Source organism: Euprymna scolopes, chromosome 16 (genome assembly GCF_053919585.1).
Source record: "Euprymna scolopes isolate OS-2025 chromosome 16, ASM5391958v1, whole genome shotgun sequence".
Taxonomy (NCBI): domain Eukaryota; kingdom Metazoa; phylum Mollusca; class Cephalopoda; order Sepiida; family Sepiolidae; genus Euprymna; species Euprymna scolopes.
This window is the reverse complement of record NC_136497.1, coordinates 138,601,092-138,615,780: the sequence shown is the minus strand read 5'-3', so window position 1 is coordinate 138,615,780 and position 14,689 is coordinate 138,601,092. Positions and strand designations below refer to the sequence as shown.

General features: G+C 33.9%; 1 protein-coding gene across 1 annotated transcript in view; it reads right to left on the bottom strand.

Moving 5' to 3' along the window:
• Positions 1-868: 868 nt before the first annotated feature.
• The window catches only part of LOC145296131 (cystathionine gamma-lyase-like), an 89,466-nt gene continuing 75,645 nt past the window's right edge, over positions 869-14,689 (bottom strand). The window contains exons 11-12 of the mRNA XM_080142287.1: positions 6,047-6,185; positions 869-1,358 (exon numbers count right to left, since the gene is read on the bottom strand). Coding sequence (XP_079998413.1) covers positions 1,350-1,358; positions 6,047-6,185 — 148 coding nt within the window. The 3' untranslated portion in view covers positions 869-1,349. The remainder of the gene's footprint in view (positions 1,359-6,046; positions 6,186-14,689) is intronic.

The window sequence follows — 14,689 nt, the reverse complement described above, 5'->3', positions numbered from 1 at the left end:
AGGGGGTCAATCAAATCACGGTTTTGCATGTTATCAAGAATTCTTGAATGGGAAATGTGATTCAGCGAATCATCAGATATTAAAATTAAGCCTCTCCTTTGCTCATAAAAAGCAAACATACATTCACTTTTAATATATAGATTAACAATTCTTTTAACAAATGTTTTATAAACTGTACAATGGCTTAAACTTTTCAAGAGTTTTTATGCTGTGTGTGTATATATATATATATATATATATATATATATATTGTTCTTAAAGTGTGTATATTTTGGCATATAAGACGACCCTTAAAGTTAAAAAAAATCATCTATAAAAAAAACAATATTTTATAAGATACCGGGTGTTGCAATCTCTAGTTTCATGATTGACAGTCGTCTTATACAACCGATATATGATAAATTTATTAAAATTCGCTCCAATTTTGTACCTCATCTTATCTGACAGTCGTCTTATGCGTCGAAATATACAGTATTTTATTATTTTAGTAAATTTTTATCTAAAAACAAAAAATTAAACTTGCTTTTAGAGACTTATATATACACACACACACACACACACAGCAAATTGTTATAAATGTCTTATTAATTAGAATTTTTCAATTTATTAATAGTTGTTTGAACTAGTTTCCATACTTCTTGAGTTAATCTGTAAAGGTTTTGTTTGATTTTGTTTTTTTTATTTCCTTTGCTTTCAGTCTTTACAATAGTTTTTCAGGTTTTTTCCCCCCTCCCCTATATATTCTATATTGTTCTTAGTTAAAGTATCTTATTATTTTGGTCTACTTCTGACAGAAAATACAAACAACACCTTAAGCTTTTATGCAAAAAAAAAAAAAAAAAAAAAAATTCTATAGACAAACAAAATCTTTTAAATTGTTAACAATTTTATTCAATTATTTATCAAAATTTGAAAAATGGACTCTAATACTGAAAACTTTGGACTCTTTTCCAGGCACATTTAAATTTTTCGGATTTGTAAATGCATTATGAGAGAATTTGTTGGATGAAAAAGAAAAATGTATAGACAAAGGATGGGGGTAAAACCCAATTTTATTCATGAAAAAAAAAAAAAAAAAAATGTAATTAAAAATGTTTGGTTGAAAAGAGGAATTTCAAATTTTCGCCCATCGTCATTATTAGCACCTTTTTAAAATTTCGATTTAATTTGAATAGTTAAAAAAAAAAAAAAAAGTTGATTTATTAAATATACGTTCATTCGTCTTTGCTTTTCTTTTTTTCCATTAAAAAAAAACTCAATGCAAATATAAAAAGAAGTCTCATTCGTTTGGGGTTGAAAAATTGACTTTTTTTTTAAATGTCCCTTTCAAATTTCTCCTAAAAATAATTTTATTGTATCTGAAAAGAAAAGAAAAATTGTTAAAATTAAAATGCTGAAACATTTTACATTCCAAAAATAAAAAATATTAAAAATATTAACATCCAAAAAATATTTTGAAAACATTTTTTGCAATAAGGAATTTGTCTTTTTTCCAGTAGAAAATTCGAAAAAATGCACTCTCATTCATTGGAGATTAGAAATGCTAATTGACTTTTTCCTTTTATTTTATAATTTAATTGTATGTGAAAATATTTTGAAAACTTTCACATCTTTTCTGCAATAAGGAATTTAATACATTTTATTTTGACTAAAAAAATTATACCTGCAAAAATTCAGAAAAAAAAATTGAAATTTTTGAAAATCACTGCAAACATATTTTACAAAAAAAAATGTAATTACTGTATAACATGTTTGAAATAATTTATATTATCAATTTTTTTTTACTTTCTTCCCACTGCTGGAACATGTGACACAAGGTTAGAATGTGGGGTGAATCAAAGCAGTGCCTTTAGAGTAGGAGCACTCTGACGAAGCAAAAATTGCATGGACAGCCCTGTTAGCATTCTCCATTGAAGACACCTCAATCAGAAAGCAAAGCTGGGAGACAAGGCCTAGAAAGATGGACCCCAAAGGTACCACCCAAGTAAAGACCTCAGTTTGACAGATAAAAGGCCAGTGAACAGGTCTAGCACCTGCAGAGTTGATTGTCAAGAATGGATTCTTGACTAGCATTCTACGAAAGTCTCCAAGCAACCAAAGCAACAAGGAGACTGCACATCTTTTTTTCATAAAAAAGTTTGGAAAATTATAATTCTTTTTTTCATTTCAAATAAATAAATTCTTATTCATATTTTAATCTTTTCCTACTCTTGATTATTTTAAAAGATAAAAATTGTTTAATATATATAATAGACTTGACCTTGACATTGAATTGTGCATTTAACTGTAATATATCAAGGTCAGGGAAACACATTTAATATGCTTAGAATAGATACCACCAACACGTGAATTCTAGCTAGAAAAAATATCAGAGAAACTAATGTCAACAACAGAATCATCAGATTCATATGAGATGAATGAATTTATACAGCATAATGACACTGACACACCGGTCCTCACTAAATCACTGAAGTTAAGCAACATTGGGCCTGGTCAGTACCAGGTGGGTGACCAACTTGGGAATACCAGATGAATGGCCAATTTAGGAATACCAGGTGCTGTATGCCATAGTTTAGTTTTCATTTTCAATTAACGAATTCACAGTGGATTGCAAATGAAGAGTATACAGCTATTTTTGTTCCCAATCCAAAGTATCTCTCTATGAGTTGGATACCAAACCGCATTAAATGACATTGTGTGGAGAAACAAATTTAACCTTCATCTTTCTCCATAATGCTTGAATTTCCGCCAACGCCTCCCCAATCTTCAAATCGTCTTTTTACGACAACCTATTGAATAGAAGACTTCTATAAAATCGCGCCCCCCTCTCCCACACACTTCATCTTTTCACATTTGTGTGAAATTAACTGTTCAATGACGCTACTTAAGCGTTATGAACATCAAGTTCTTTCTTGGTTTTATATGATGGTTTTTGGCCCTCTGGTCAACGTCACACATAAAAAATATGAAATGATTAAAAACATTTTTCACAACTATCAAGATAACGGTCTGCAAAAAAAAAAAAAGATGAATACACAAATTATGAAGCCTCATCTCAAAGGATTCCAAAAAATAATAAAAACTTATATATATGTGTATATTTCTATGCATGGTGTAGCAATCTGTCTCCGAAGACCAACAGGGGCACCACGTGAAGGTTTGCTACTTGCCCCCTATAGGATGGAACGATGGCGAGACTATAACAGCAGGAATAAAAATGAAGCCCTACCAGACCCAAAAGAAACACTCCCCCACAGTTCAAACCTTGGTAGAAAAAAATGAGTGACTCTAAATAGAGCCAGAGCCAAAGTAGACAAAACGAAAGACAATCTCCACAAGTGGGGCCTAGACACCTCACCTTTATGTCCATGTGGAGAGGTAAAAACGATGCACCACCTTAGGGAAACCTGCCGATTGGGTCCTCATTGCTTAAACCAAGACCTTAAGGAGGCAAACAGCACCGCCATGCGATGGGTTAATTTCTATTGCGATAAGATATGCTGATGGCTGCTAAAATCGAGTTAGGTGTCTGTGATGACAGGGTTGTTTTTAATTGGTTTAACTTTATGCCAACAGCCATGTATTTATCCAGCTATGAAGATGTTTAAAGTTTTTGTTTGTTTCACGATTTCTTTAGTGCTGGTATGAATTTGTCTATGAAGGAGGTAGGAGTAATCTTCTGTTTAGTATATCGACAATCTTGAATTAACGTTTGCTGCATGCGTAAATATTTTAAAGAACAAAGAAATTTCTGTTGTCTGAAAATGTGATATTACTTTTGTGCAGGGAGATTTTGTTGAGTGCTTTGTTATGTTGAGACATGTTAGAATTTGTCTTATTATTTTTTTTTAATTCCATAGCTAATCTAAACATATTTTTCTTCTAGTTGTAAACCTTTCTTTATTAGTTGTATGAGTATCTTCTTTTTTTAGTTATTTTATCAGTAACTATAAATCCTGTCTTCTGGGGAGAATGTTTCAATATTTTTGGTATTCCTATGAGGGTATGATAACAAAAAATTGGTAGGTTCTATTTATAAACATGGATGATAAGAACTGACCAATCAAATGGAACCATACTCTGCTACCAACCAATCAGAAACTGAAAACACCCCAGAATTCCTGCACATAACTAGTCATTTTTATTGCGATATGATGTGTGTGTATATATATATATATATATATGTACATGTATGTGTGTACACATATGTATATTTATATATATATATATATATATATATATATATATATAAAGAAAGAAAGGAGGAAAATCGTCTGCCTTAAACCACTAACCTAGTTCTAAAACAGATCCTTTGTTCGATAAAATGCATGCCCATTGGCTGATAGGAAGGGGCGCGGTGGATACTAGAAAGCTGATTGGCTAACTAAAATCCTCAACATATATAAAAACGAGAAACAACCATAGAATTCGCGCATAAGCCTGACGAATCCTATAGTGGATGAAACGCCGAATATTCAGTGTAGCTTAATCGCCATATATATTTTATAAATTACTAACTAGCTCTACCTATGTATTGAGCACTTTTGAAGTAATTACTTAAAGTTTACGCATAAATCTATACTTTCGTATATTAATTTTATGTGAGTAAATGAAGTAGTTACACATATATATATGTATGTGTGTGTTATAAAATAAAATTCAGATGTTATCCCAACAGAAAATGATTAGCAAATTGTGAAGCAATAATATGACACAAGTATTTTTCAAAATGTTTCCCTTGGACCTCTTCACATATCAAAGGCCTTCGATAAGGTATGGCATAAGGGCCTACTTCACAAGATTTCCAGCTACGGTATAACTGGAAATGTTTTCTCAATTATTAAATCATTTCTCTCTGATAGGCTCATAAGAGTAGTGGTTGATGGGCAGAAATCAGAGGCCCACAGTATTAATGCTGGTGTCCCTCAAGGGTCCGTCCTGGGCCAAACTTTCTTCCTGATCTACATCAATGATCTCCCAAAACACATACTTAAATCATTCGTTGACATCTATGCTGATGAAACCACCATCTACAGCAACACATCAAAGGCCGTGAATTACAAAGTTCTCTCTGATTCTCTCTCCTCTAATCTTGAGCGCATGGTACAGTGGAGGAAGAGGTGGCTGGTTACTTTTAATGCCTCTAAAACCAAGCTCCTATCGTTACATCAATGCTCTGATCCCCATCTGGCATCAATTGAAATGAATGGCTCTCGTCTTGAGGCTCCATGTTTTGACAAGCTTCTGTTGATGTGAGAATAACTCTCCACCCGTGAATTGTATGTTATTGATACGGTTTAACAAGAGTTGACTTCTGATGAGTCTCTTTCCAAATGTGGGCGCAGAAAGAAGCTGTCACTTATATTTGTAGGTCACTTCGATATATTCTTTGCACAGTCTTTGATCTTCTTGGATTTCTTCTGACTTTTTTTTTCCCCCTGACATTTTTATGAGTTTAGGTGTTCTGGAGGTGCAAGGATGACCTAATTGTTGTCTATCTTTGATTGACAAAGTTTCCATGTAACGATGAATCGTTCGTTTTTATGAACATTTTGTTGATTTTGAGGTTTTTCCCAACTTAAATATTTCTCGTTGACGTAAGCATTTCTCGTGCTGCTCTATGATGAATATTCTCTTCAATTCAACATTCTTAAAAATTAGTATCTTTTGTTTCTGAAAAATAAGAAATCATTATCAAATAATGACAATGAAAAAATTTATTTTAATATTTTCATAAAAATTTATCATAAAAAAAATACTTCTGAAATTTTGTAACAACTACGTATTGATTTTTGTATCGAAATTTTGTAACAACCCCGTATTGATTTTTGTATCGAAATTTTGTAACAACTCTGTATAACAAAATGATTTTGCAACAACCCCTTATAATAAAATTATTTTGCAACAACCCCGTATAATAAAATGATTTTGCAACAACCCCGTATAATAAAATGATTTTGCAACAACCCCGTATAACAAAATGATTTTGCAACAACCCCGTATAATAAAATAATTTTTGTAACGAAATAAAAAAAACTTTACTTACAGCTGTTTTAAGAGCTTGATCTAAATCCGCTATCAAATCGTCTTCTTCCTCTAGTCCGACAGACAATCGAATCAAATTGTCGCCAATTCCCAATTCTTCTCTTTGATCCTTAGGAACTGAAGCATGGGTCATGATAGCACTGGAATAAAAAAAAAAAAAATTATTAAATCTTAATTTTATTTTTTTTTTTTATGTTTTGCAAAGTTTTTTTTTATCATCATCTATATATTAATATAATAGCGTGTGTGTTATTTTCTGAGTCACACTTACATCCAAGTCGTTGAATTGTTATGGACTTCCATTTCTTGTAATAAATAATTTTTCCAAAAATTCTTCATAAGTTTTGGTTTTGGTTTCGATTATAGCTTATGGCACTCAAGTTATTTAATTTTTTTATGAAGAATTCTTAGTAAAATTATTTATAAGTTTGGTTTCGGATTTGATTATTGCTGAAGGAACTAAAGTTATATATATATATATATATATATAAGAAGAAAAATCTATATATTAGTATAATAGCGTGTGTGTTATTTTCGGAGTCATGCTTACATCCAAGTCGTTTAATTGTTATGGACTTCCATTCTCTGTAATAAATTATTTTACTAAGAAATCTTCATAAGTTTTGGTTTCGATTATAGCTGATGGAACTCCAGTAATCTATACTTTTTTAAAATAATTTTATCCAAAATTCTTTATAAGTTTTGGTTTCAGTTACAGCATTAAAGTTATATATAATTTTTCATAAGTTTGGTTTCACTTTCAATTAAAGCTGGTGCACCCAAATCATGTGGATATGTATTTTTTGAAATCGCAACTTTATAATATAATAAAAAAAAAAATAAATATAAATAAAAAATCGAAAGAACATTAACTCTATAATAATATATAATAAATTTGCAAGAATTAAAATATCATATTTAAGCGTACTTTATAACCCGGGCGTTCGTGCTAGCTTAGATAAATTGATTGATTGATTGATTGGTTTTACGGCATATCAACCTATGTGGTCATTTAATGCCGGAGTCCTTTTTTTTTTTTTTTTTTTTTAACTTTTTTTATTGGGAGGGGGGGGAATGATTTTTTCAGCCTTTCCTCCCTTTTTTTATAAAATTGAACTAAGAAATTAAATGTTGTATTTATACATGGATGTGTATATTTGGGTGACTTTAAATTTCCTTAAATTTTCTTATATAAATTTACTTTCCTTAGGTATGCTAGAATATTTGCTGAGTTGACCTTTTCAAAAAGGTCTTCCATATTGCTTTCTGTATAATATAATTTTCTAGTTGGGGCAAGGTCATCACACCCAACTAGGATATGTTTTACTGTGAGTGTCTCCTGGCATGGGATGCACTCTGGCGCCGATTCTCCATTTAGTATATAAGAATGAGTAAAGTTGGTGTGCCCTATGCGCAGTCGAGTCAGTATCACATCTTCTCGGCGTGATCTCTTGATGTCCGGACATCGTTCCTTAAGTTCAGGTTTGATTGAGTATAATTTGTTGCCCTCTTGCTGACTCCACCGCAGTTGCCATTTTTCCTGTATGTATGCTTTTATCTGGGGTCTAAGATCAGTATGTGGAATCTTAAAATTGTCAGTTGGAAGGTGAGAAGATCTTTTTGCAGCTATATCTGCCCTGTCATTGCCTTTGATCCCCACATGGCTGGGGATCCAGACAAGAATAATGTTTTTAGTAGTTGAAAGGATATTGATTTTTTCTATTAATTTTGTTGTTAGTGGATTTTCTTGTTTTTGATTTTGTATAGATAATAGGACTGATAGAGAATCTGTGAGAATGATGAAGTTTTTGGTGGTTTCCTCTGAAATTATGTTGAGTGCTAGATCGATAGCTATAGTCTCTGCAGTGAATATAGATGCTTCATTTTGAAGATTTCTCTTCATTGTGGTTTTATGGTACGTTGCTGCACATCCAGTGTGATTGTTGCTTTTAGACCCGTCTGTGTAGATAAAGGTGTAGTCTGAATATTGTAATTTTAAATGTTGAAGTTCGTCGTGGTATTCAATAGGGTTTGTGGTAGATTTGGACTTTTTGTTTAGGTTGAGTTTTATTTCAACTTGTTTCATGGTCCATGGGGGTGTTTTAGGCAGTATGAAGTTGTGAATGCTGGAGATTGGAATTTTCGATTCTTCAATGCTTTCCTTCATTCGGAGCCCGAACGTTTTGATAGTTTTTCTTCTCATGTTAAAGAGTTCTTCATATTTAGGATAGAAGGTACATTGGTATGCAGGGTTGTTTGGGCAAGACTTCAGTTTCAGTAAATATTGAAGGGCTAACTTTTCTCGCCTTAGATCTAGTGGGAGTTTGTGTGCTTCCGTGTATAGACTGTTCACGGGGGAAGTTCTGTATGCTCCTAGGGCCAATCTTAGGCCAGTATGGTGAATAGGGTCTAGGCTTTTTATATATGATGTTCGGGTTGATCCATATATGAAACAACCGTAGTCTAGCTTTGAGCGGACTAGTGCTCTGCAAAGTTTAAGGAGTGTTTCCCTGTCTGCACCCCAATCGGTATGCGCTACCACTCTCAAAAGATTTACAGCTTTGTTACATTTTTTTTTCAGATAGTTTATGTGTGGGATGAATGTTAACTTTTTGTCAAATAAAATCCCTAAGAATTTGTACTGGTCAGTAACTGGTATGGGCATTCCTTCCATCGTTAGGACAGGATCATTATGCATGTTCTTTAGTTTGCAGAAATGCATGCATTTCGTTTTTCTTTTGGAGAATTTAAATCCATTCTCTTCCGTCCATCTCATTACTTTGTTTAAGCACAATTGAAGCTTCCTTTCTATTATAGATATATATCTAGATCTACAGCATATTAGGAAGTCATCCACATATAGGGAGCAATCTACCCCAGGGTTAAGGTTTTTTACAATGTTGTTAATTCGGATACTGAACAGGGTCACTGACAGTATACTCCCTTGAGGTACTCCATTCTCTTGTTCTTTCAAGTCCGAGAGAGCTATGCCAACCTTTATTCTGAACCGTCTATTTTTTAAAAAATTTTCAATAAAAATTGGCATTCTGCCTTTTAGTCCAAGCGCCTTCAGATCCCTTGTAACACCGTACTTCCACACAGTATCGTAGGCTTTTTCCATGTCAAAAAACACTGCTGTTAAATGTTCCTTCCTTACAAAGGCTTCTCTGATGAAGGTTTCAAGTCTGACTATGTGGTCTATTGAACTTCGGTTTTTCCTGAATCCTGTTTGAAATTCTGTAATAAGATTCTCTGTTTCCAGGAACCAGATTAGTCTTTTGTTTATAATCCTTTCCATGGTCTTACAAATGCAGCTTGTTAGAGCTATTGGCCTGAAATTCAATGGATCTGAGACGTTACTTGATTGAGATTGGATGTTTGAGTTTTCAGATTTGGGGATTGGTATTATTGTGGCCTCTTTCCAGGTCTCTGGTACGTTTCCACTGGACCATATAATATTGAAAATTTCAAGTAGGTATTTCATTGAGGCTTCTGGAAGTTTTTTGAGGATTTCATATGGAATTTCATCGGGCCCTGTAGTTGTGTCATGGGATTTGGTTAGCGATTCTTTTAATTCAGGCAAGGTAAGAGGTTGGTTGTATTTTTCAGTATTTTGTGATTTAAATAGAATTTTCTTTTTCTCTTCCTTTTCTCTAATCTTTTTGAATTTCTCTGTTTGTCTGTCACATGATGAAATTTTTGATAAATTATCTGCCAGGTTATTGGAAATGTCTTTTTGATCGGTGTATATTTTGTTGCCTTTAGAGATGTGGGATATTGGTGTACTACTACACTTTCCTTCTATTTTCCTCATCATGTTCCAAACTGTTTTCGCCTTGGTATTCACATTAATTTTGGATATATAATTTCTCCAGGTTGTTCTTTTGGATTCCTTTATGATTCGTCTGGCTTTTGCTCTGTTGTTTTTGAAGAAATCCAGATTTTCGCTTGTTGGATACTTTTCGAATTTTCTCAAGGCAGCTCGTCGAGCTCTGATGGATTTTCTGCATTCTTTTGTGAACCAAGGTTTGTTGTGATTGTTGGTTTTGGTTGTTTTCGGTATGGTATTATTTGCTATGTTTGTGAGTGTTTTAATGAAGTAGTTCAAATGGTCATCATCATTCTTTTCGATAATTAATTGGTTTTTGCACTGTTCCTGGAAGTCTTCTCAATCCGCTTTATGTAGGTTCCATTTGGGTGTTTTTTGTTCAGTGCTAGTACTTAGACTTTCCAGGATGATTGGGAAATGATCACTCCCACAGGTGTCATTGTGTACTTTCCAGTCATAGTCCATATATATGGAAGGATCACATAAGGTAAGGTCAATGGCGGTGAAAGTACCTGTTGCTGGGTACATATAGGTGTAGTTTTGATTATTAAGGAGGCATAGATTATTTTTATTTATTATGTTTTCTATTTCTTTTCCTTTTTTATTTGTTTCTTTACTTCCCCATATTACATTGTGACTGTTGAGATCTCCTAGTAGAAAAAAGGGTTTAGGGAGTTGTTTTATTAATTGAGTTATCTCAGTTTCGTTGATTGTATCTTTTGGAGGGATGTATATTGAGCAAAGTGTTATAGTTCTATGTAGAGTCACTGAAACTGCAATTGCTTGCAAGTTTGTGTTTATATTTATTTGTCTTTGAGGGACTTCATTCTTCACAAGTATTGATGTGCCTCCAGAAGCTCTGTCCGTATCTTTATTTATGTAGTTGTAAGATGTGTAGTGTTTTATGTTGATGGTATTATTTTCTTTCAGAAAGGTCTCCTGTAGACAGACAAGTGCTGGGCTCATATTTGTTATTAATAATGTGAGTTCATTTTGGTTTGCTTTTATCCCTCTGATATTCCATTGTAATATTTTGTTCATCATTTGGAATTGTGTTCAACTTCCATCGTCTCCAATCCCTCAAATCTATTTTCTGTCGGAGTCCCTGTTCGAGATATAGATCGGGATCTTTCTTTTCCTGTTTTTGTTTGTTTTTTTTTTTGTCTGGGGGGATTTTTGATTCTTTTCTGGCTTGTGATGTGTTTGATGGTTGTTCGGTTGTTTTTGTAGAAATGGTTTGTGGTTTTGTTTCTTTTTGTGGTTCAGTAGTGTCTTTACTTAATATTATCCTTGGATTGGTTGCAGACATTGCACTATTCATTTTCCTCATTTCTTCTAATAGTTCTTTCATTTCCTTTATTAGTTTGCTTAGGACATCAATTTTCTTGTCAGTTGTATCCGTTACATGTATATGACCATTTTGATTGTTGATTGGATTAGTTTTTTTTGTTGCATCTGCATATGTTTTAGTTTCGATGATTTTCCTGGCCTCTGGGTAGGATATATTCTTTATATGTTTTAGTTTGGTCACTTCTTTTTCTCTTTTCCATATTTCGCAATATCTAGAGCCAGCGCCATGGTTTCCCAGGCAGTTGGCACACTTGAAGTCTTTTCTGCAGTCAATGTGTGGGCCACTTTCTCCACATCTTCCACACACTGATAATCGTGTGCACCGATCTTGATGGTGTCCAAACTTCTGGCACTTGAAGCATTGGAGGGGGTTTGGAATATAAATTTCTACATTTATTTTCATATATCCGACTTTCACTTCTTTGGGTATGGTGAGGGAATCGAAAGTTAGTATATATGTATTGGTATCAATTTTCTCACCGTTTTTTTTAATTTGAACTCTGCGAACATCTAACACATTCTGTTTCTGTAAGTTTGTCCGGATTTCCTCCAAGGGACAAAGTGCAAGTTCGTGGCTTTTCACTACTCCTTTGCAGGTATTTAGGGTTGGATGTCTGTAGCATTTGACTTTGATGTTTTCAAATAATTTTAGTTTCAATATTTCTTTAGTTTGTTCTTCGTTATGGGTTTCTATTAGTAGGCTGCCGTTAAATTGTTTTTTAATAGACTTTGGTTTTAGAGTTTTAAGATTTTTTTCAATTTTAAAAGGTGATAGTTTGCTCAAAGGAGTTTCCTCCATTGATTCTATTACTACAAATGTTGAGTTCCTTGGTTTTATCGTCTCTTCGTCAGAGCTACTGATGTCAGAGACATCAGAGTGGGTTCTCTTTGGGTGGTTGGGTGGTTTTTGGGAGAAATAAGCCATATATTTTGTTTTCTTTTTTCGTCATCTTTGTTCCCCACCCACCTCGGAGTCCTATTTGGGAAGAGCCTGGGGGGAAACCCATTCGCCCAGCCTCTACAGGGATACAATGATGATATAACCGACTTTGGTGGTATCATAATGATTATCTGTTCTCTCTTGATATTGCTATGGGATCTGTAGCAATCCTGAGGGGTTTACAGCCTCGTCATCGATATTCACACCTAATCGATTGACCCTCAGCCACCGCTTTCCATCATATATTAGGGAGTAGGGTTATTTGTGGGAGAGGGGGGATGTGTTGTATTAGTAGTGAGTTTTTGGAATGGGCAATATATGGTGGGGCTTGGCGTGACTGGCCGATTGGTCGGATCGGGCCTCTCCGACCGCCCGTCTAATCGAAGTAAGGGCCAAAGTAATGTGTTGCGGTGCCTAAACTTCTATGTATCCTGGTTTAGGTTTGCTCAATCATCAGGATCACGTCCTAAGACTTTACGGGTAGCAACCTACGGCTAACTGGTTGTCCCATTGAGGGATTTTTACCCTCTGCAGGGGGACAGTCGGTTTGTTCTCATGCCCTACCGACAGGGCAAAAAAATAAATAAATAAATAGATAATTTAATAGAATATATTTGTTTTCTTTTTCTTTCTTTTTTTGTTGTTTCTTTTCCTTTTTAAAATCTGTTTCTATTTAACCCATAGTTGGGACCCTAACAGGTACTACCACTCCGGGTCAGGGTGGACCTGGGAGCAATGGCAATTAAGAGATGGCTCCACACTCCCCAAGTCCGTAAGCTAGACCTCACCATCGGATGTAGTTTAAGGTCATATCCAGGACCGGGAGTAAGGTAGGAAAAAATAAAATAAAAAAGGGGGGGGGAATAGGCTGTTGTTTTTGTTTTTGGTTTTGCAGAACATAATTAAGTTTTACAAAAAAAAGATCAGAAAACAAAAAAACGTCAATGTAGGTGCATTTCGTCTCAGGAAGCCACAGGGCAGCCTGATCTGGTAGCACCAGAGCTTAGATAAATACTTTTGCAGTTTTAACAAAAGAGCTACAATAATATCAGAGCTTCTCTATTTAACCTGAACATCTACAGAATGCCAACATCAGTATACTACATATAAAGGAGTCCGCTGTGGAATATCCGCAGGTCCCACTAGTTTATTTTAACCGATTAGAACAAAGTTTTCAAGCATTTTCATCTACAAATTTCAACTTAAAATCTAACACATACCCTCAGATCTTTTGTCTGTCACGTTTAAGTTTTAAATAGTATTCGCTTGATACCCAGTGTTGCTCAGTCGTACAATACACTTAAAAATGATATTTTAATTCATGCAGATGGCGTATGTATTATTATAGAATCAATCCTTTATTGATTATTTTATATTACGAGGAATAATTTGTCTGGTAGACTAATTCGCAAAAAAAGTAAAAAATGATAACCTTTTATTGAGATTGTCGAACTGACTTCCTCATCTTGGTTGTTATAGTCACAACGTTTCGGCCGTTTTGCCCTCCGGCCTTCATCAGGTGTCTTGTATCGAACGGGGGAGGGCAAAACGGCCGAAACGTTGCGACTATAACAACCAAGATGAGGAAGTCAATCCGACAATCTTAATAAATGAAAACACCTCGTCTCAAAAATACAGACAATCACTAACGGTAACCTCGTCCATCAAATCACGTCTGCATTTGTTTACAATATCACGTCAGCTGATATTTAGGTTTGACAATCTTAAAAATAAAAGAATATTTTACATTATACCGGTCAAGGTTACATTGGTGTAATGTAAAATATTCCCCTGCAAAAATTTTTTTTTTTTTTTTTTTTTTTTTGTATCTATAAGAAAATAAAGACTATTTTTAAGATCGGATTTTTCGATTTTCGATACTTATCAGATGAATTTCTGTACAAAACATATCTAAGAACACTACCAAAAATATAATTACCTTTTTGCGAAGTTTGCAAAAGATAGGCTCAGCCGTTTTGGAACCTATGAGGAAGGAACTCACACCCAAAGTAACTTTTATATAATAGCAGATATAAGAACCATATTATTCCTATAATAAATGTTACTTATACTTAAAAAATAAAATAAATAATTTCATTGTTAAATGCACTAATCGAATGGACGCATCTTAATGTTTCTATTCTGAACTGGAAAACCAATAGACAAAATTTCATGAGCATTTTTTTTTTTTTTTTCTAAAAAAAAAAAACTAACAAGGGGAATAACTCATGATTAGAGTTACTTCCCTTTAAGACTAACAGTTATTTCCCTTTCATTGTACAAAGTCTGCAAAAGTTACAATGGACATTGTTCCTATTTACAATGCCTCCCCACGAGACAAAGTTAGACACTAGGATCGTAGAGAAAGAAACAAAAATTGTCTCAGTTGTGAAGGATTTCTCCTCCACTGAGAGAGAACAAGAAATTGAAGTGTAGCCTCTGAGGAATAAATACTACACATTGATCTTGGCCCAAAGGCCATTAAAAAAATAACTTGCTTTGATTTTGTGTTTTGGATTATTCGG